The 20,991-nt window shown below is 43.5% G+C and overlaps 1 protein-coding gene across 1 annotated transcript; it reads left to right on the top strand.

Moving 5' to 3' along the window:
- The first annotated feature begins 769 nt into the window (after window positions 1–769).
- Window positions 770–20,771, top strand: RCC1L (RCC1 like). The gene is made up of 11 exons (XM_087717200.1): window positions 770–1,356; window positions 2,828–2,957; window positions 3,763–3,888; window positions 4,929–4,995; window positions 5,771–5,822; window positions 8,476–8,560; window positions 12,945–13,126; window positions 14,946–15,030; window positions 16,497–16,670; window positions 17,961–18,046; window positions 20,213–20,771. Exons 1-11 carry the CDS (start codon window positions 871–873, stop codon window positions 20,288–20,290), a joined length of 1,551 nt encoding a protein of 516 aa, XP_087573326.1. The 5' UTR covers window positions 770–870; the 3' UTR covers window positions 20,291–20,771.
- Window positions 20,772–20,991: the final 220 nt, after the last annotated feature.

The raw sequence follows: 20,991 nt of genomic DNA, 5'->3' as shown, positions 1-20,991 counted from the left end.
GTACCCATACACACACACACACACACACACACACAGAGGTTGTCATCATTATCCCTCCTTTATTTGATTATATCCTGTATCATAACATTTTCCCCCTAATAATCAAAACTTAACTGTATCTAATTTAGTTCTTTTTTATTAACCTTTGTATATAATCCAAAAGGATTTCTAACCCAAAGGGATGCAACTTGAAAAATCCTATACCGGTAGTCCTCCAACAGTTCATTTAGCGATCATTTAAAGTTACATCACTGAAAAAAATGATTTATGACCATTTTTCAAATTTACGACCCTTATCAAAATTCAGACAGGTGGCAACTGATTTGTATTTATGATGTCTGACTGTCACTGGCCTAATATGAAACCATCTGGTGCGCCCTGGGTCCAATGAATGAAAGGCTTGGCTGAAACTGACAATTTACATTCGTCTCTTGGTTAACAGTACTGTATCACGGCAATCTCTACGGTGTCCTTGGTGCGCCTGCGCAGAGTGAAATAACAGCGAAATTACGGCTCAGCTCCCACAGGGGGCGCTAGAGATACGGACGCGTCCACGCTGTTAAAATCAGAAAAAAAAAACACACGTTCCTGATAAAAGTACCCCAGAGGCTTTGACCGAACAGTAAATCGTGCGCATGCGCAAACAAGAATAGCTGCACTGAAAAGTCACCGCCACTGCGCCTGCGTATACTACCGGCTGGCTAACGATACATCGGAGTCTTGCCTATATTATCAAGGCGGTTCTTTTGAGGGGGAGTTGCGCCTGCGCAGGACAAGGGTGAAAGGTTAACAAGATGGCGCTGTCCATGATCCCAAAATGGTGATTCTTTTCAACGTGATCCGGTGATCTCTCCAGGCAAGAGATCTGAGATGGCGCTTACTGGCTGCCTGACTGCCTTCCAGAGAAGGATCTGCGTGATATATGTAGGATCCAAGAAGCAGCTCCTTCAGCCACCTACAAGCAAGGACTTCAGTGGCGGACTCTGCACAAGGCGGCTGTCTGGGGGATGTTTGAAAAGGGGACGGGCCTCCCCCGGGGTGCTATCCCTGAATCCTTCCCCCCATGGTCCCCCCTGGTCCTTCCTCGGCCTTCCCCTCGGCCTCTTCTTTGAAGGCCGGCATCGCGGCTTCGCGAAAGCTGCCAAGCCAAAGAGCGTCCGGCATGCCAAAGCCGCCGACGAGGCTGCTCCCATTTTCCAATATGTGGGAGACCGAGCCAAAAGGAAGGACCGGGTCTTCGTGTGTGGCTTCACCTACTCGGGGGCTCTGGGCATCCCTTCCTTTATCGTCCCGGATGCAGGGAAAATTCGAAGGCGGATCCAACCCACGCCTTACCGCCTGGACATGAACGAGAAGGTGAGAGAGGGGAGAAAACTTCCTGCTTCCTTGGAGTTGGGTCGTTTCAAGAATAAAGATGGGGTAGCACCTACTTCAAGTTGCCACTGAAACCCCAGCCAAAATCAGACCCAATAAGGGTTGGGATGGGTGACCACTATCACAGAAATCACAGGAAAGCCGGTGTAAGCTCTTTGAGATAGTCTAATTGGGAAACTAAAACAGGAGTACTATTACTTTTGTGATAGTAAATACATTTAACAAATAAATAATAGATAGGATCTTGAAGAGATCTCTGGTTCTCCCTATTCTATTATTTTCTTCTATTTCTTTGCACTGTTCATTTAAGAAGGCATTCTTATCTCTTCTAGCTATTCTCTGGAATTCTGCATTCAATTGGATGTACCTCTCTTTCTCCCTTGCCTTTCACTTCCCTTCTTTCCTCAGCTATTTACAAAGCTTCCTCAGACAGCCATTTTCATGCAAACTATTTATAAACTATTTAACTTAGATGCAGAGAACATCATGAGAAAGGCAGGGTTAGATGAATCAAAAAATGGAATTAAGATTGCCAGGAGAAATATTAACAACCCCAAATATGCAGATGATACCACTCTAATGGCAGAAACTGAAGAGGAACTAAAGAGCGTCTTGATGCTGGTGAACAAGGAGAGTGCAAAAGTTGGCTTGAAACTCAACATTAAGAAAAGTAATATCATGGCATCTGGCCCTCTCAATTCCTGGCAAATAGGAGAAGAAATGGAGGTAGTGACATATTTTATTTTCCTGGGCTCCAAGATCACTGCAGATGGGGACTGCAGCCAAGAAATTAAAAGACACTTGCTCCTGGGGAGGAAAGCTATGGCAAATCTAGACAGCATACTAAAAGGCAGATACATCACCCTGCCAACAAAAGTGCATATAGTCAAGGCCATGGTTTTCCCATTTGTAATGTATGGCTGTGAAAGGTGGACTATAAGAAAGAAACGCCAAAGAATTAAGGCATTTAAACTATGGTGCTGGAGAAGACTCCTGCGAGTCCCTTGGACTGCAAGGTGATCAAACCTACAGTCAGTCCTAGAGGACTGCTCTTTTGAAGGCCAGATCCTGAAGATGGCAGGATTGAAGTCAGTGTGAAGGCAGCTTTTGATATCTCTGATCAGCATTCCTATACTTGAAAATGCAAAGGAGAAAAATAAGTGACTTTTTGAGTTGCTGAATGAGAGCCTGATGAAGTTTCTGTATACAGTATTCTTTGCTTTTTTCTTATTCAGAGAGTTGGTTGACTTCTTTCCTTTTTTGACATTAGAAATGCGGAATTTGTGTTTTCTAAAAATAATATTAAGAGTGTCTTTCTCGTTATACATGATAATTAGCCTGTTAGCTTTGATGAGAATTAGGATCCAAAAATAGTGAACTACAGGTTCCCCATCTTTATTGTATGCTTGTTTATACCAAATTGCGGCTAAACTGCTTATCTATTGTTTTAAAGATTTCTTCTGCTGCCTGTGGCTACGGGTTCACACTTCTGTCATCCAGAACAATGGATATTAACAAGATCTGGGGAATGGGGCTGAATAAAGATTCTCAGATTGGATTTCACAGGAGCAGGAAAAATAAAAGTATGTAAAACTTTGCTAACTTTAAAAGGCTGCATGCTATCCTTGTTCTTTTACTCCCATGCTTTTAATGAATTATTACATATTTATTCCATTCTTCAGTCATCTTCTCAGAATGCTTGGCAGAAAAAAAAGTGAACTGTTAAAATTATACAACATTATAAATAAACACGGATAGTGAAGTCAGGCTAAAAAGCAGTCTTTAAATTTAAAATTAATATCTATAATTCTCAAAAGATTGGGAAAATTATGTAAGCCGCTTTGAGTTGCCATGGGTGAATAGGCGGCAATATATATTTAATAAATTAATAAATATATAAAATGTCTTTGCATGGCATGGAAAACCATTGGGCAGTTGTCTGGCAAATCTGTTGCAGGCTAATCTTACATTTGGACCAAATAAAACATTTGGCATGACCCAGTAAATCTTTCTATGGGTGGTACCTACAAATAGAGCATGTGTTCAAAAGTATATGATTGGGGACAGTAGTTGTCCTAATATAGTTATTGGTGGTCTTGTGGAAACATCTTTCTGCCTTTTATTACAAGGCACTATGCTAACTATGAACAGCCCACCTAGAATGGGTCTTTTAAAAAAAATGTGCATGGCACTGGTGGTGACTGTGTGCCTAGCCACAAATAATAGTAATTATACCATAAATTAAAGGGAGTTTGAAAATGAGCATCTTGAAATAATTTAAATCCATTAATTGTGACATTTGTTAAGTGTTAGTAACTTCTGTAGTATATTAAAAGTACTCTCTTTGTAATACATTGAAAATACATTGTCTGTTTCTTTATTTTTAAGCTAAAGGCTATGAATATGTCTTGGAGCCAAGCCCTGTTCCCTTGCCACTGGCCAAGCCACAGCACAGCAGAGTTTTGCAAGTATCTTGTGGGAGAGCACATTCTTTGGTGTTAACAGAAGAAGGAGGTTTGATGGTACTTTTATACTTTATAGAAAGAGTCTGACACTAAAGTTAATACATAACTTTGTCAACTTATGGGAGAGATGGGCAGCATAAAAAATAAATAAATAAACAAACCTGTCAGGTTTTTAAAGTACCAGTTTACATGCACCAATGTGGTGTAGTAGTTAAGTATTGAGCTGTGACCTGGGAGATCCTGGTTCAATCCCATCCTTAGCTGTGGCTGTTCATTGGGTGATGTTGAACCAATCATTCTTTCTCAGGCCAGCCTATCTCATGCAATTGCTTTTCTAGAACTTAAAATAACGGGAGCTCCATAGTAATCTATTACCAGCCATAATGATGTCAAAATACTATCGGGTCAAAAATGATACAAATTGTTCAGTTGTCTGAACAATTCTAGTCCATAAATTGCGCAGTGATGTCATGTGGTTTCCTCATTTGCGGATACCTATGGAGAGATCTCTCTCTCTTAGGCTCCCAGAGGAAAGATAGGATAAAATTATAAATTTGTTGATTCATGAACAAGTGGCTGCATTATTGCATCATGATAAGTTATAATCCAGAGTTTAGCAATCATATCATCTGGGTTTGATATTGTGCTGAACCAAAACCAAACTAAAAGCTGTAGAGTATGGTAAAAATAAATGCTTAGCATTAGATGTCATACAAACCTGGACAGATTAAAAATTAAGCTGGGTAGTGGTGAATTTATGTTCAGTACATCTTCCCTGATTATGGATTTTAGGGTGTCCATTTTCTCAAACTTTTACTGGCAGTGGAGAAAAGGGATGGTTAATTTATTTGACATGTTACATCTTCCTTAACTGTATTTCCAGAACCAAACTCTCAATGTCTTTGTATGAAAATCTATATATAAATGAATTTAAATGAACATTGTTCTTGGAGTATTTGAAAGAAAAAAATAATTGCATGTTCCCTTTCCATATTTATCAAAAGGAAGATCTTTCTGAAAAGACATTTTTTTCCAGCTAAGCAGAATATTGAATATTTATCTGACGGTGTCTCAATTTTTTTCTTTCAGTCTTTAGCATGGGCAACAACGCTTATGGCCAGTGTGGCCGAAAAGTGATTGAAGGTGAAATATACAGGTGAGAGAACCTGTTTGGCTTCATATAATGGTTCATGATGGAAGTGTGTCTCTTAAGCAAGGCTAGGGGTTGAGTGATTGACTTTGTTTTAACTGGAATCCTGATTCAAGTTTCATACTTGGTACTTTGCATTCTGAAATGTTGACATCAGAAGTTATGTAAAAATGCATGATATGCTGCCATTGGCTCTCCTCCTTAGTTATTGCTTCATGACATCTCCCACCAGTTCCAACAGGCACCACCAATGATGAAGGATGCAGAGAAATGTTGCTTAGCAACACCTGAGGGTCAGAGCCCTATTCCTGTTCTAAAGGATCCACAAGATTTCCCTGAGCTCATAACATGTCCCTGGATTGGAGGAAGAGTTGTTCTAATATTACAACTGATGTAGACTATTTTCTTCCTATTGGAACTTTTAAGGCAAAAAACAGAACAATTGCCCCTCAAGTATTCCCCCCCCCCCTCTGTCTGTTGCTGGGAGTGCTCTGTGATTTCAACTTAATATTCAGCTGGGATGCTTTAAATCTCAGAACAATTCCATGTAACAGTTTCAAATACCCCAAAGCCCTTATTGCAGTGTCAGGAATGTGCTTTGGAAAACACAGGAAGCTAAAATACAGGAAGCTAAATAAATACAGGAAACACTTTGAAACTTTGTCGATAATCGGCATTTGCCCAAACTGCCTTTTTTAAAAGTTTCAGCTGTTTACTTTCTTGATGGCTTGTTTCACTTTCTTGTTATGACTTTCTTTTCTTTTTTCTGGGCAAAATGCAGTGAGAGCCAGATCATTAACAAACTACAAGGATTTGAAGACAGAGTGGTCCAAGTAAGTCGTGCCCAAAAACCTGTATCCTCTTTTTGAAGGAAAAATTTTTGCATGTGTCTTTGAAGAGACTAACAGGCTGAATTAGACCAAGGATCAGTCTAGTTTAGCACCCAGACCCTAGTCAAATTTCATGTGGCCTTTGGCCTAGTCTCCAAGATGGGGTGTGGGAGGAGTCTCTGAATAGGCAATTGGGTCATAACAATACCCATTAAGTGACTGCTCCCACACCACCCTCGAGACATGCAGTTCAGGTAGGACCCACTGACAATTTCAGACCCCTAAAGCAGGGGTGTCAAACTCAAGGTCCGGGGGGTCAGATCCGGCTGCAGGGTACTTAGTGCTGGCCCGTGGGGCTGCCCTGGAAACAGTGAAGAACCGGCCCGTGGTGCTTCTGCTAGAGAAGACAGGCCCCTGAGCTCTGTTTTCTGCTGTCACGGCCTCCTGCAACCCTCTGCCAGTGGAAATGGAGCTTGGGAGGACTCATTTTTACTGGCAGAGGGTTGCAGGAGGTTGTGGCAGCTGAAAACAGAGCTTGGGAGCCTGTTTTTGCTGGCAGAGTGCTTGGGCCACCATAGCCCCCCCCCAACAGGAGTGACGTCGGGTTTGGCACACCCACCCTGGGCACACCCACCCCAGCCTCCCTGAGGTCAAACAATCCTGATGCGGCCCTCAATGAAATCGAGTTTGACATCCTTGCCCTAAAGCAAAGAAATCATTTCAGAATTTGCATAGAAAAAGATGCCAAAAATGAAAAAAAGTTTTAAAAAATATAGTGTTTTTGTTTATTTTTGGTTGGGGTCCCATTTTTTCCAGCTCTGCCCACAATGACCTCAGAGGAGATGCAACTGACTAATCAAAGCCAACTTTTAGCTGCCATCTAGAATTTTTCTCTGGGCTTACGAGAAATAAGAGATGCTTCTTAAAAGCTTGGATTTTATCATCTTCCTTGTGTTTCTACAACTTAGCACCTCACAAAGATTTTGGCTGCCCAGCACCCATTGCTTCCCTGGCCAGCCTAGGGATGATAGGAGTTGTAGTCCATGAAATTAGGAAGGATCCAGGTCAGGAGAAGGCTGGCCCACACAGACTACATTCAAATAAGCAGGCTTAACCAGTTCAGCTAAAAATGTAGTCACTGCATATTACAACATGCTAAGTTGGGTTAGTATTAAATTTGGGTTCATTTATTTTGGGGGTATCTGTACTACAGTATGCGAACTCAGGAAATGGTTTAATTCATAACAGCTTACAGTAAATGTGCAAACAGAGCAGTGGTGGGTTTCAAAATTTTTTAGAACCTCTTCTGTAGGTGTAGCCTGCTTTGTGGGAGTGACTTGCCAGCCATGTGACTGGGTGGGTGTGGCTTGCCAACCATGTGACTGGGTGGGTGTGGCTTGACAGCCATGTGACTGAGTGGGCATGGCCAACTTGCAAAGTGTGGTGGAATTCACTTAACAACGCTCTTGCTTAGCAACCAAAATGTTGGCTCAAAATCTGACATTTGAAGCACGCAAGTCTTAAAGCTGTCAAGTTGCAAGACCCTTGCACCCCTAACCCTTTAGAAAAAAAAACCCAGGGATGTTCAAACTTGACAGCTTTAAGACTTGTGGACTTCAACTCCCAGAATTCCTCCTCTCGTTCTTCATCTTGATGATGTGCGGACCGGCGGGGGGGAGAGAGCTGGAACCGGTTCTAAATGGCCCTGTAGATTTGTGGAACCTCTTCTATAGAAGAGGTTGGAACTGGCAGGAACCCACCCCTGAAACAGAGCCAGTAAAAAATAGCAACCCCACAACTGTTTTCTTATTTGTTTTAGTCACAGAAGTCTTGGTTTCATTGATTTATTTCCCTCCCCTACCCCCCACCCCCTTAGGTCCCTTTGCCACTCCAGTCATATATGATTCTGGTTCTCGCAGAAGAGCTTTTAAATTTTAATAATTCCACAATAATGTTTGCGAACTACAGGTAGTCCTCAACTTACCACTATAATTGAACCCGGAATTACAGTTGTAAGTCATGATGGCCATTTAGCAGTTCATCACATGACTCTGCCTTGATTTTACAACCTTTTTGGCAGCAGTCATTAAGCGAACCCTGGAGTCATAAAGTGAACGGCCGGTTGTTAAGTGAATAGTAATAGGAACTAAATGCTAGTTTCCAGCAAAGAAGTGACCATATGATGCTGCAAGACAGCCTTAAAAGTGGGCTGTTCACTGAGCCCCCAAAATGTGATCATGTGACTGCCAGGGGCGCTGTCTGTCGAAACTTTGAATCCAGGTTGTAAGTAGCTCTGGGGAGGTTTGTCATAATTTCAAGTAGCTGCTAAGCAGCTGGTTGTGAATTGAGGACTACCTGTAAATGCCAAGTTATAATAGAAACACCTGGTTACAGAAGATTGTTTTAATCCTGGTTTCAGAGGTGGGTTGCTCCTGGTTAGTGGCTGCGGCGGGAGGCTCCACCTATCCGCCTGGACGCTTCTGCACATGAGAGCATGAGCGAACCGATAGCGCTGGGATTTGCAACCCACCTCTGCCTGGTTTCCTCCTCATACCTATTTAACTTTGACTCAAAACGGAACGTTTGTTTGAGCAGCAAGCTTAGCGTTTAAATCCTAAATGTTTGAATAAATCTTTATTTTTTATTTTGCCTAAAGGTTGCCTGTGGGCAGGACCATAGCCTCTTCCGGACGGAGAAGGGAGATGTCTATTCTTGTGGTTGGGGAGCCGATGGCCAGACAGGTAAAATGTCTGAGATGGATCGTGCCAGCAATTTAATTTAATTTAATCTTGTTTTAATAATTGAATTGAATTTAGCAATTCTTTTTAACTTTTGTATTATGTGTTTCTTTTAATGTTGTACGCCGCCCTGAGTCCTTGGGAGAAGGGCGGAATATAAATCGAATAAACCTAAACCTAACTTAGCAACCAGGAGAAAAAGAAAAAGGAACAAGGAAGAAACACAAAAACGAGGTTTATAAGCTGCATAAAATTGAATAGGAATTTTCAAATTAGGTTAATGCTTCACATAAGGGTGATTTTTTAAAATCAATTTTGCACTTGTTAAAATCAACTGAGTCATACCAGAGGCAGCCAGTATATGGTCAAAACTGTCAATCGGAATAAACAATAGCAATTGATCCAATCTGATCTACTATGTCCTTATAATGCGTCAAACAAAATCTAATACTGCATAGTTATGTTGAGAGAAACCTGAATTTTGTATATGGTGTAATTCCATGTGCAGAATTTATATTCTATAAATGGTTTCCAGGGCAATTAACTTCACTGTCAAACACAAAAAGTTGTGTTTTTTTTATGACAACAGTGCCAACTTTTGAAGTTACTCTGTTGTCCTTCTAAAAAGGAATTGTATGTAATTTCAAGTTAGAAGCAAAGTATTCTAGCAGCTGTCAAGATATAGTTCCAACTCTGTATAACTTTGTAGGAATCTAAGCCTCTTAATGTTCAGTGGAAAAAGAGCTGGCACAAAAGAAATGGGAAAGTTGATATTTACCATTGTTTCATTCTGTGGTAAATCATTTTCCAGAATGGTTGAGGTTTTGTGACATTGCCACCAAGCGTATAAAGAATGATTCAACCTGATAGCTGCATTGCCAGCAGTGTTTTTGAATCTGTTCAAAGCCATACAAATGGAGACTGGAGCATTGTTGATTTTGCTTCTGAAGTAGAAGTGATTTTAATTTATTTTGTACCTATTGAGCAAGTCCCTTTGGAAGACAGAAGACTGCTGTATAAAGTGAAGGAAAGGCATAGAAATGGGTTACACCACTTCTGACTTGCAAAAGAAATATATTAATTAAAGAAGAAAGATGGGGAGGCTCCCCAATGGCTCAGTGGTTAAAGACCCTGAGCTTGTCAGTTGCAAAGCTGACAGTCTGGGTTTAAGACCCAAGTGCCACACTATGGGGTGAGCTCCCTTCTTTGCCTCAGCTTCTGCCCACCTAGCAGTTCAAAAGCACGCAAATGCAAGTAGATAAATAGGTACCAATTCGCTGGGAAGGTAACAGCATACAATCATGCTGGCCACATGACTATGGAAACATCTTTGGACAATGCTGACCCCCTTGGCTAAAAAATGGAGATGAATGCTGCCCCCAAGAGTTGGACATGACTGGACAGGGGAAATCTTTACCTTTACCTTAAGGAACAATATTTTTAGAGTCATGGATGAAATAGACCAGAGGTAGTCAAACTGTTGCTCATAGTCCCAGCTAATCAGGAGGGAATGGGGCTTTTACAGTATCCTTCCCCTGCCACGCCCACCAAGAAATGCCACGCCCACTAAGCCACGCCCATAGAACCGGTAGCAAACATTTTTGAATCTTAACCACAGGCTGACTACATTCTGGTGATTTTCATAACTTAATTCAATCCTTTAATTTTGCCCTAAACATTATTTATCAGTTAAAGGCAAGGTTATGGTTATAAATATTACAATAGCTGTGCTTTAAGTTGTAGCATGGGTTCATGTGCATACATACAAAGAGGGACGCACACATGGTTTATGCGATGATCCGCAAACAGTCCTTTATCATTTTTAGTGGTCTTAGAAATTAAAACAACATAATTTAGAAGCATTGCTTCATTCATTCCAGGAATACATATATAGCAGTAACTTGAATAGAGCCATTATAATGAAAAGTCTAAAGCCCTGAATAATTGAGGCATCATGCATGCATTTGCCTCTCTCCACTTGTTCATGTTCTGTAGAAGTGAACAAAGTGTCCTCAAGTTGTGGTTAAAAAAAAAAGGCAGTGCCTGCAAAGTTCACTTCAAAGCTCTACCTATTTTGGGTTTGTGTTGATGCCATCTTGACTGTGGAGCACAACCTGCGGATTCTCCCATTCAGTAGAACTGAAAATCACCCTATAAAATGCTCCTCCGGCCAGCTCCTGGGGTGTGGGATCAGTTGTGGTGGACGAGAACCAGGAAAAAGCTCATGAGGTCCCATTAGATTAGCCCAGATTGCTCAGTTTGTCTAGTGCAGGGGTGTCAAACTCGATTTCATTGAGGGCCACATCAGGGTTGTGTTTGACTTCGGGGGGCTGGGGTGGGCATGGCCAGGGTGAGTGTAGTCAGCTTGACATCACTTGGGGGCGTCTGTAGTGGCCTGAGCACTCTGCCAGTGAAAATGCTCCCGGGCTCCATTTTTGATGGCAGAGGCACCATGGGCCAGTCCTTTGCTGTTTCTAGGGCAGCCCTGCGGACCAGATCTAAGCACCCTGCGGGCCAGATGTGGCCCCAGGGCCTTGAGTTTTACACTCCTGGTCTAGTGGTTAAAGTGGTGTTCCAGAAACCAAGAGATTTGTGAGTTCTACTACTGCCTTAGGCAAGCAAAACCACTGGGCAACATTAAACCAGTGATACACTGTCAGCCCAGCTCACCTCATAGCAGTGGTGGGTTACGACTGGTACGCTCTGGTATGGGTGTACCGGTGCCTGCTGGGAGCACCAGGTATCGTTCCGATATGGTGCTCCGGAGAGTCCACCTGCCTGCCTGCTTTCCTTACCTCTGTTTAAGCCGACTGGGGCATTTGCGCATGCACACAGATCATATGGCACCTGCGCAACGCTCCACCCAACAGCTGGAGCATCGCGGGCAGTGGGTGCACATGTGCGCGCAGCATACATGGTAACAGCATACTGGTTGCCACGGGATCCAGAACCCACCACTGCCTCATAGTCTATATTGTTGTGGGATAATAGGAGAAGGAAGGAATATTGACATGCTCATTACCTTGAGTTAGGTATGAAGAAAGGGATACATTGTAAAAAAAAAAAGAGAGAGACTACCTTGCAGGATTGTTGTGAGGATACAACTGGCAGGGTGGAGTTCTACCTGCTTAAAGAGCAGTATGGGTAATCCTTGACTTATAATCGCAATTGAGGCCAAAATTTCTGCTGCTCAGCAGCACAATAGTTAAATGAGTTTTGCCCCATTTTACAACCCTTCTTGCCACAGTTGTTAAGTGAATCACTGAACTTGTTAAGTTAGTACCACGGTTGTTAAGTGTATCTGGTTTCCCCATTGACTTTGCCTATCAGAAGGTTGCAAAAGCTGATCACATGACCCCGGGAAACTGCAACCATCATCAATATGAGCCAGTTGTCAAGCGGGCGAATTTTGATCACATGACCACGGGGATGCTGCAATGCTCCTACGTGTGAAAAATTGTCACTTTTTTCAGTGCTATTGTGACTTCGAATGGTCACTAAGTGAACTGTTGTATGTTGAGCACTACCTGTAGTGCTTAACTTACCACATTCCAGTGAAAATATAAGGGAGCTCCAGATCAGAGAAGGTGAACAGAGACTGGATCTAACAACAAAACTGAGGTTTCTTCATTTCCTTTTTCCTCTGCAGACAATCTATTGACGGTCTAAATCTGTGTTTCTCAACCTTAGCAAATTTAAGACATATGGACTTCAATTTCCAGAATTCCCCAGCCAGGTATGCTATGCTGACTGGGGAATTCTGGGAGTTGAAGCCCACTTATTTGAAAGTAGCTAAGGTTGAGAAACCAAGCGGTGGCTCATTTGCTAAAATGCTGAGCTTGTCGATCAGAAGGGTCGGCAGTTCGGCGGTTCGAATCCTTAGCGCCGCATAACGGAGTGAGCCCCCATTACTTGTCCCAGCTTCTGCCAACCTAGCAGTTCAAAAGCATGTAAAAATGCAAGTAGAAAAATAAGAACCACCTTTGGTGGGAAGGTGAGTCCCCTTCGAGGAAAAGGGCGGCATATAAATGTAATAAATCAATCAATTAAATCAATCAAGGTAACAGCATTCCATGCACTTTTGGCATTTAGTCGTCCCGGCCACATGACCATGGAGACATCTTTGGACAGCGCTGGCTCTTCGGCTTTGAACCAGAGATGAGTACCGCCCCCTAGAGTCGGGAACGACTAACACATATGTGCGTGGAGAACCTTTACTGTTACCTTTTAATACTATATAATCCAAAAGATGTGGACCAGAGCTATCACTAAACAAATAGCAAGTTGAGGGCTACCTGTATGGAATTATTAATTATTTCTTAACTGGTTGGTTTTCATGAGTATGCATATAATGCACTGACTTTCCTTCTCTTTCTCTCCCAACTAGGCCTAGGCCACTACGACATAGTGAGTGTTCCCACAAAACTGGGTGGGGACATTGCAGGTGTCCGCATTGCACAGGTCACAACTTATGGAGATTCTTGCCTGGCTGTGTCCGAGGCCGGCGAGCTCTTTGGCTGGGGAAACTCCGAATATCTTCAGCTGAGTTCTGTTACTGAGACAACCCAGGTTAGAATGATTGCCACTTGCACAACATGACAAGCCATTTGTGCCACAGGAAAAGAGGGGGGCTGGATTGGCTGGTGGGGATGGGGGATTCATGTTTTTGAGAGGGTCACGCATGCACTCATCCTCTGGGGTGCATGCTGAAGGTCACCTTCTCCAGAACTCTAGGCATGGCTAAGATTGACAGGTGAGAGTGGGGGGAATTGATTTCTTTGAAATGTCAGGGTAGTTAGAATTACATATGAGCTGTGGTGGCGCAGTGGTTAGAGTGTGTTATTGCAGTCTACTTCCGCCGCCTTCTGGCTGCCTGCAATTTGGCAGTTCGAATCCCACCCGGCTCAAGGTTGACTGAGCCTTCCATCCTTCTGAGGTCGGTAAAATGAGCACCCAGATTGTTGAGGGCAATATGCTGACTCTGTAAATCGCTTATTGAAGGCTGTAAAGCCCTGTGAAGTGGTATATAAGTCTAAGTGCTATTGCTATTACTACATTAATTAAAATAATGAGTGTGTTAATAATTTTTCGGCTCAGCCAAGTTTTTTGCAGGTTGGGTGCTCAAATTCTGAACTTCTGCATTAGGCAGAACGAGAAGGTCTATCCTAAAGCTCCATAAAGCAGTGATCCCTACTAGGCACAGCATAACTTTCCTGGCATCTGCTAAAGATCAGGCTGGAGGCATAGTAAAAAGAAATCAGAGCTCTGTAATTTTGGAGATGCCTAAAGCGATATCTTCATGTTGGATACACATTGCTCTCCTTTGGTTCAAATGAAGAGCTGGTGGCTGAATACAGTCCTCCACTTCCAACCATTCATTTAGCAATTGTTTGAAGTTACAACAGCACTGAAAAATGGCTTATAACCAATCCTCACCCAACCATTGCCGCATGATCAAAATTCGGACACTTGGAACGTGTATTTATGAGAGTTGCAACATCTCAAGGTCATCTGATCACCATTTGTGACCTTCCCAGCCAGCACCTGACAAGCAGAGTCAATGGGGGGGAAGCCCAAATCGCTTAACGACCGTATGATTCACTTAAAAGCTGCAGCGATTCCTTTAACAACTGTGGCCAAAAAAAGGTCATGAAACGGGGCACAACTCATTGAACAACTGTCTTGCTTAGTGATAGACTATTGGGCTCAATTGTAGTTGTAGGTTGAGGACTACCTATACCTGGGCTGCATTTTTTTTGCAGAGCTCAGGATGGCACAATGTTCATCCTTGGTGTGTGTGTTGGGTATGTATGTGTGTAAATGAAATTTCAAACTTGTCAAGCTTTGGATTTGTCTTTGTAAAAGAGACGGTTCCACCACAATACCGCGAAGCCCTTATCCGCGGAGACATAAGCGCGAGGGCTAATCCGCGCCGTCCGAATCGCTAAAGCAAATGCGACCTTACCGCGCTGACATAAGTGCGAGGGCAAATCCGCGCCTTCCGAAGCACTCAGCCTAACCTAACCCTAACCCTAAAGCTAACCCTAAAGCTAACCCTAAAGCAAAGCCCTAAACCTAATCCTAACCCTTACCTTAATTTAAATCGGCTTTCTGCCGCCGCGCTGTTTTAAAGCGCCCTTCTGTCGCCGCGCTGTTGTCGCGGCGGTGATGACGCGCGGTGATGACGTCGCGGCTTTAGCGACGCGATTTTATCACCGCTATTTTGACGAGCGCGGTTTTGTCGTGCCACGAAAAGAGACTGTGATGCTCTTCTTTCAGTTGAATTCAATACAATTTATTGATGGTCATTAACCAGTACGTAAAGCTCTTTTTTCTGAAAGTCTTAAAATAACAACTTTGTCGCCTTCCATATTTCTGTTCATTGCAGGTCAATGTGCCCAGACATTTGCACTTCGGTGTTGGGAAAGTGAAGGAAGCTTCCTGTGGTGGAACTGGCAATGCCATCTTAACTGGTGAGCCTCTTGGTCACCCCCCGCCAACCCTGCCCCCAACCCAAAATAAGATAGAAGTGAGCAATATTGTAAGTTGCAATCCTTTAGCATGTGTTGTGCTGGCCGAGGCTGATGGAAGTGAAAGACTACTTTTCAGAAGATGGATTTTTCTGCTTGTGATTCAATAGCAGTAGCAATAGCAATAGCAGTAGACTTATATACCGCTTCATAGGCCTTTCAGGCCTCTCTAAGCAGTTTACAGAGAGTCAGCATATTGCCCCCAACAATCTGGGTCCTCATTTTACCCACCTCGGAAGGATGGAAGGCTGAGTCAACCCTGAGCCGGTGAGATTTGAACCGCTGACCTGCTGATCTAGCAGTAGCCTGCAGTGCTGCATTTAACCACTGCGCCACCTTGGCTCTTTGAGCTCTTGGCTCAAAGCACCTTTGTAAAGTATCATGAATGCTGGTTACGTTAGCTGACTGCTTTCTGGTTTGTGTGCTGCTTTGGGAAGCATGGTCCTAAAAATGGCTTAAAACAATCTAATTCAGTGTATCTCAACCTCAGCAATTTTTAAATATATGGACTTCAGTTTCCAGAATTCCCCAGCCATCATGAAGTTCACACTTCTTGAAATTGCTGAGGTTGAGAAACACTGATCTAAAAGCCAGGGCATAAATATCCTTGGAATTAAACCAAACCAAACCAAGATGACCCAGATGGTAAATAGTAACTCATGCTGATTGGTGCTCATTGCGAGGCAGCCTGATTGTGGAAGCTTCCTACAATCCTTTTGCTTTTCTTCATCACAACGTCTAGCTGACAGCTTCAGGGAGCGGAGAAAATGGAGAAGTCAAATGGAAGAATAAGATAAATGAAGGCAATTTATAGCCCTTCCCAAATTGTGAAGTTGGTTGAGTTGTCATGCAGTCCCTGGGAAACATCTAATGTGTAGCCCTAGTGCTTATATGTTGTGCTATAATGGCATACGGCAAAGAGATATACGGGATACAGGGACACACACACACAAACACACACAAACACACACACACACACACACACACAAACACACACACACAGTTTCCCTGAAAGTAAGACCTCCCTGGATAATAAGCCCAACTGGGCTTTTGAGTGCATGCGCTAAAATAAGACCTCCCCCCAAAATAAGACCTCCCTGGAAATATTGCAACACAGCAAAAGCCATGAGGTGACCACGCTCGCTGCCTCCTGCATCTCAAAAATAATAAGACCTCCCCAAAAATAAGGGCCAAGTGCTTATTTTGGGGGTCAAAAGAAAATAAGACCCTGTCTTATTTTCAGGGAAACACAATGAAGCTCACACTGATTTTGTGCCAGTGCAAAAGTGGGATTTCAGCAACACTGAACCAAGCATGGCCTGCCCACCTAGCCCCATTTCTGTATAAACTAGTGACTTGTCTAAAGCCAGCTGTTGTTATCTTACCTATTTTTGTTTCTAATAATCCAGAGGAAGGCCATGTTTTTGTGTGGGGCTATGGAATTCTTGGGAAAGGACCAGATCTTATGGAAACAGCCGTTCCTGAGATGATACCACCTTCCCTGTTTGGCTTGTCAGACTTCAACCCTGATATTTGTGTGGACCGGATCCGTTGTGGATTAAACCAGTTTGCGGCGATCACTAGTAAGTATCTTGGAGTAAAATTGTAAGTCCATCTGTTTAGGAAAAAGAAGTCTCTTTAGTGAGAATTACTTCTATCTATTTATGTAAGGGGTGTGTATTATCTGCAAACCTTTAAAGTTCTATCCTGTTTCTAAATCTAGAGTCATTTTCCCCTTGTCTTCTATAAATTATATTGCTTTGCATAAGTATATTAATCCCAAATAATATTTTGTAGTACTCAAAAGTCCTTTTGTAGATGACTCAGATTGTTGGGGGCAACATGCTGATTCTGTAAACTAGCGGTCACCAACTGGTGGTCCGTGAGAAAATTTTGGTAGTCTGCAGAAAAATTATTTGTATTTTTTATATTGCACGAAATCAGGGGTCCTCAAACTACGGCCCCTGGGCCATATACGTGCAGAGGGGGATGGAGGGGCAGAGGGGGGCAGAAATTCCGACTTGGGATCTGCTTCAGCCTCCTGATGTGGGGTTTTGGGTGAAGGCTGGAAGGAAGTGCTGCTGGTGGCAAAGAGCCAGAGGGCCTTGGTCCAGTGGAACAGCATCATGGCCTGAAACTGGATTACCATCTCAACCTGCTGAGCCTCCAGCCGCCAGTACCTGGCCTTGTACTCCCGCAGGTCTTCCCTCTGCTTGGAAAGCATGTGCTCGTAGTCCTCAGTGAGGTGCTTCTGCTGAGCTTCCTTCTCGGTCAGATCCAACTTGAACTGAGCCAACTCTTTCTCCTGGTGGCTGTTTATCTCCAACAACTGCTTCCTGTTGGGGCCCTAAGGAGCCCGGATGGGCAGGCGAGGAGTGGCTGGAAAGGGAGGCACCTCTCGATATCAGTGACATAAGTTGGCCGTGCCCATCTAGTCACATGACCACCTAGCCATGCCCACCCAGCCTGTCATTAGGCAGGTCATATTAGTGGTCCATGGGATTTAAAATTATGAATTTAGTGCTCCCTGAGGTCCAAAAGGTTGAGGACCAGAGGTGGGTTCCTACCAGTTCAGCCTGGTTCAGCCAAGTAGGTAGTAACTCCGCTGGACACGGGCCTGAACCGGTTCTGTCGGGTTTTTTTTTGTTTTGTGACTGACTGTACTTTACTTCTGCTGCCCCCCCCCCCCCGCGAAGTGCCCATGCCCCCAAAGCGCGTCCCTGAGTGAACCGGCAGTAAAAGAAGCCGGAACCCACCCCTGTTGAGGACCCGTGCTGTAAACCACTTAGAGAGGGCTGTAAAACCACTATGAAGTAAGTCAAAGTGATATTGCTATTGAATGACATTTGAATTTTTTTTCTGTTGGTTTGCAGACCATGGAGAACTCTTTATATGGGGCAAAAATGTGCGAGGATGCTTGGGAATTGGCAGGATGGAAGACCAGTACTTCCCCTGGAGGGTAAGAAATGTCCTTGTTATGGTTTGTTACATAGTCAGCCAGATGTTTAGACTGGACTTGGCATTTTTACCTACCCATCGAGTGCTTCCCAAGAACCTGGGGTAGGCAGATATTCTTGTTTGGTGGTGCGAAAAGGCATCGTCACGGGATGTCAGCTGTTCCAAGTAGAGCTGCCTTTTGCAATTGACTGATGGTGATGTTGTCAATGTCAGTGGGTTCTCTATGCTACTCAGCTCCCAGCACCTCTGGGCTGTTTACAAACGATTATAAATTTGAAAAACAGACAATAGAAAACAAGAAACAAAAGAAGAGTGGAGATTGTAGAAAAACAGACAGGTAGAAACAAAATAGTCTAGGTTAAAAGGAAGCTTCATTCAATCTCACCAAAGACTTGGATGAAGCGTTTAGTCTTCAGGTCCCTTCATAATCCCAACAGGGTTTTGGAGGTGGGGTGGTGTTCATTCAGATCTTGAGGGGGAGCCTCATTCATTCCAGAGTCTTTTGAAGAGTATTTGCTTTTCAACAGGATCTTACTGCAACTGTAGGATTGGGCGGCAGCTGCCTAAATAAAAATGTCAAATCAGCAGATAATATCTGTATTCCAGCATCCTGCGCTCCATGAGATAAATTGGGATGCTCCTGCTTTTGATTAATTGTAGCTTGCCTACCAACCCAGCAGATACTATTTTTTGCTAATGTGGTTTTTTTTTTGCTATTTGGTTTTGGTCCTTATTACAAGCTTTATTGGTTTGAAGCAACTACAAAGCTGGACTTCGAAATTTTGAAACCTGCTTTCCTGAAGGTCAACTCTGGTTTTTTGGGCTCAGTGTTCAACATGGGAAACTTTCCCAAAGCTACATCCAGAGGTGGTATTCAGCAGGTTCTGACCAGTTCTGGAGAACCGGTAGCGGAAGGCTTGAGTAGTTCGGAGAACCAGCAAATACCACCTCGGACTCTGGCTCTGCCCCCATCTATTCTCTGCCTCCCAAGTCTGAGCTGATTGGGAGCAAATGGGGATTTTGCAGTAACCTTCTCCTGCCACGCCCACCAAGCCACACCATGCCCACCAAGCCACACCCACAGAATCGCTAGTAAAAAATTTTGAATCCCACCACTGGCTACATCCTAGTTATATTGGTGGAGAAACACACACTCTCTCTCTCTCTGTCTGTCTCTGTGTGCGTGTGTGTGGAATGGGAGTCTAAAATGCTCCAACTGGTTTAAGAGCCTCCATACCTACTTAGTAGCAATATGTTCATTTCAAAAATGTTTCAGAAGTGATTTGGACCTCATGGAAACAGTGCCTCTTAGCTCTTTCTAAAGCAGCCCAGCCTTTTGCAGCCTTGTTCATGAGCTTGGAAAAAAAATATGTTGCTGCCGCTGGTTTATGGAATCCACTTCTTAAAATGAAGATGGGTGCTGTCTGGTGCAAATTTCAAAGCACTTTTTTTAGTTGTTTCTGAAACATGTGCAGCCCTAATATGAGCCGTGGTGGCACAGTGGTTAGGGTGCAGGACTGCAGGCTACCTCTGCTGACTGGCAGCTGCCTGCAGTTTGGCTGTTCGAATCTTACCAGGCTCAAAAGTTCACGATTCAAGGCTCACCAGGCTCAAAGCCTCCCATCCTTCCGAAGTGGATAAAATGAGGACCCAGATGGTTGGGAGCAATAGGCTGCCTCTGTAAACCGCTTAGAGAGGGCTGTAAAGCAATATGAAACGGTATATAAGTCTATGTGCTATGGCTATTTTACCCAGGGATGTATGGATCTTGTGCTTGAGGCTCCCAAACTCATTATTTTGGCAATCAAAATCTGTCTTTGCAAAATCATATGGCATCCAATATGAAAGGATAAGGTGCAGGATGCTAGACCTGGGTTTTTTTTTTGGGGGGGGGGGGAGTGACTGATCTAGATGAACTCCAGGAACCTTCTACTGGATCACCCTGAATAGAAGAGGGTGGCCCATCTTAGGGGCCATGAGACTACTTGAACATGCTGCTTTTTGCTAGGCAAATTTGTAAATTTCAAGCTTTTGCCATTTCCGAAGCCTGGCACGGGAAGACAGTGAGCAAGACTGCTAAAAAGAGAGAGAGATTCTTGGGATTCGCTGTAAAGGCGGGGAAAAAAGATGTTTGCAAGTGGATTTTAATTTTCCTTTTCCCTTTCAGGTGACAGTGCCAGGTGAGGTGGTGGACGTAGCCTGTGGCGTTGATCACATGGTCATCCTGGTTAAATCTTACATTTAGTAGCGTGCCTGCGCACGAGTGCCTCTCCAGATGAGCAGGAGGCCAAATTGTACAAGCCTTTGCTGCGGCCCTGTGGTTGGCCTGAGGGTGGAGAACTCACCGAAGCTAGGAAACACTTTGTAAGCCGTCTGGGAGAGACTGAGCATGCAGTAACTGAAGCCCGAGGAGCAGCTGAAGGAAAGGCAAACAGGATCAAGTGTAGCCTTTGCAGTTGGACATTTATTGCTAATGACAGCCATCCTGAATTTGTTTTTTGAAAAGCACTCCTGTTTTCCTGGGTGTTGTAAGCATGTTGCTACCGTTGAGGTCCAGAAATAGCACAAAAAATATTTAATAGTAAAGGAAAATGTGCTACATTGCAGGGTGTTTCTAACAACTGTAAATAGTCCTTAAGTATGGGAAGAGTCTATTTTTTTAAATGAACAGTCTTACCAGATCACCAAGAGTCTCATGAGCTTTCAGCGTAATCATGTGAAATCTTGGGAGTCAGTTTTGGTGGCGCCATTAAGACTTATGCCATTGGTTAATAAAATTATGCATCTCATGCCAAAAAGATGCTGATTCAACAGTCTTTCATTTAAGGGTAAATACTGGGAGATGAACCTTGCTTCCAAATACCATGTTTTCCCGAAAATAAGACAGGGTCTTATTTTTTTTTGATCCCCGAAATAAAGGATCGGCCTTATTTTTGGGGAGGTCTT

This window comes from Thamnophis sirtalis, unplaced genomic scaffold (assembly GCF_051295495.1).
Source record: "Thamnophis sirtalis isolate CommonGarterSnake01/CBP01778 unplaced genomic scaffold, rThaSir2_p1.2 scaffold_6, whole genome shotgun sequence".
Lineage (NCBI taxonomy): Eukaryota > Metazoa > Chordata > Lepidosauria > Squamata > Natricidae > Thamnophis > Thamnophis sirtalis.
This window is presented reverse-complemented; position numbering and strand designations above follow the sequence as displayed.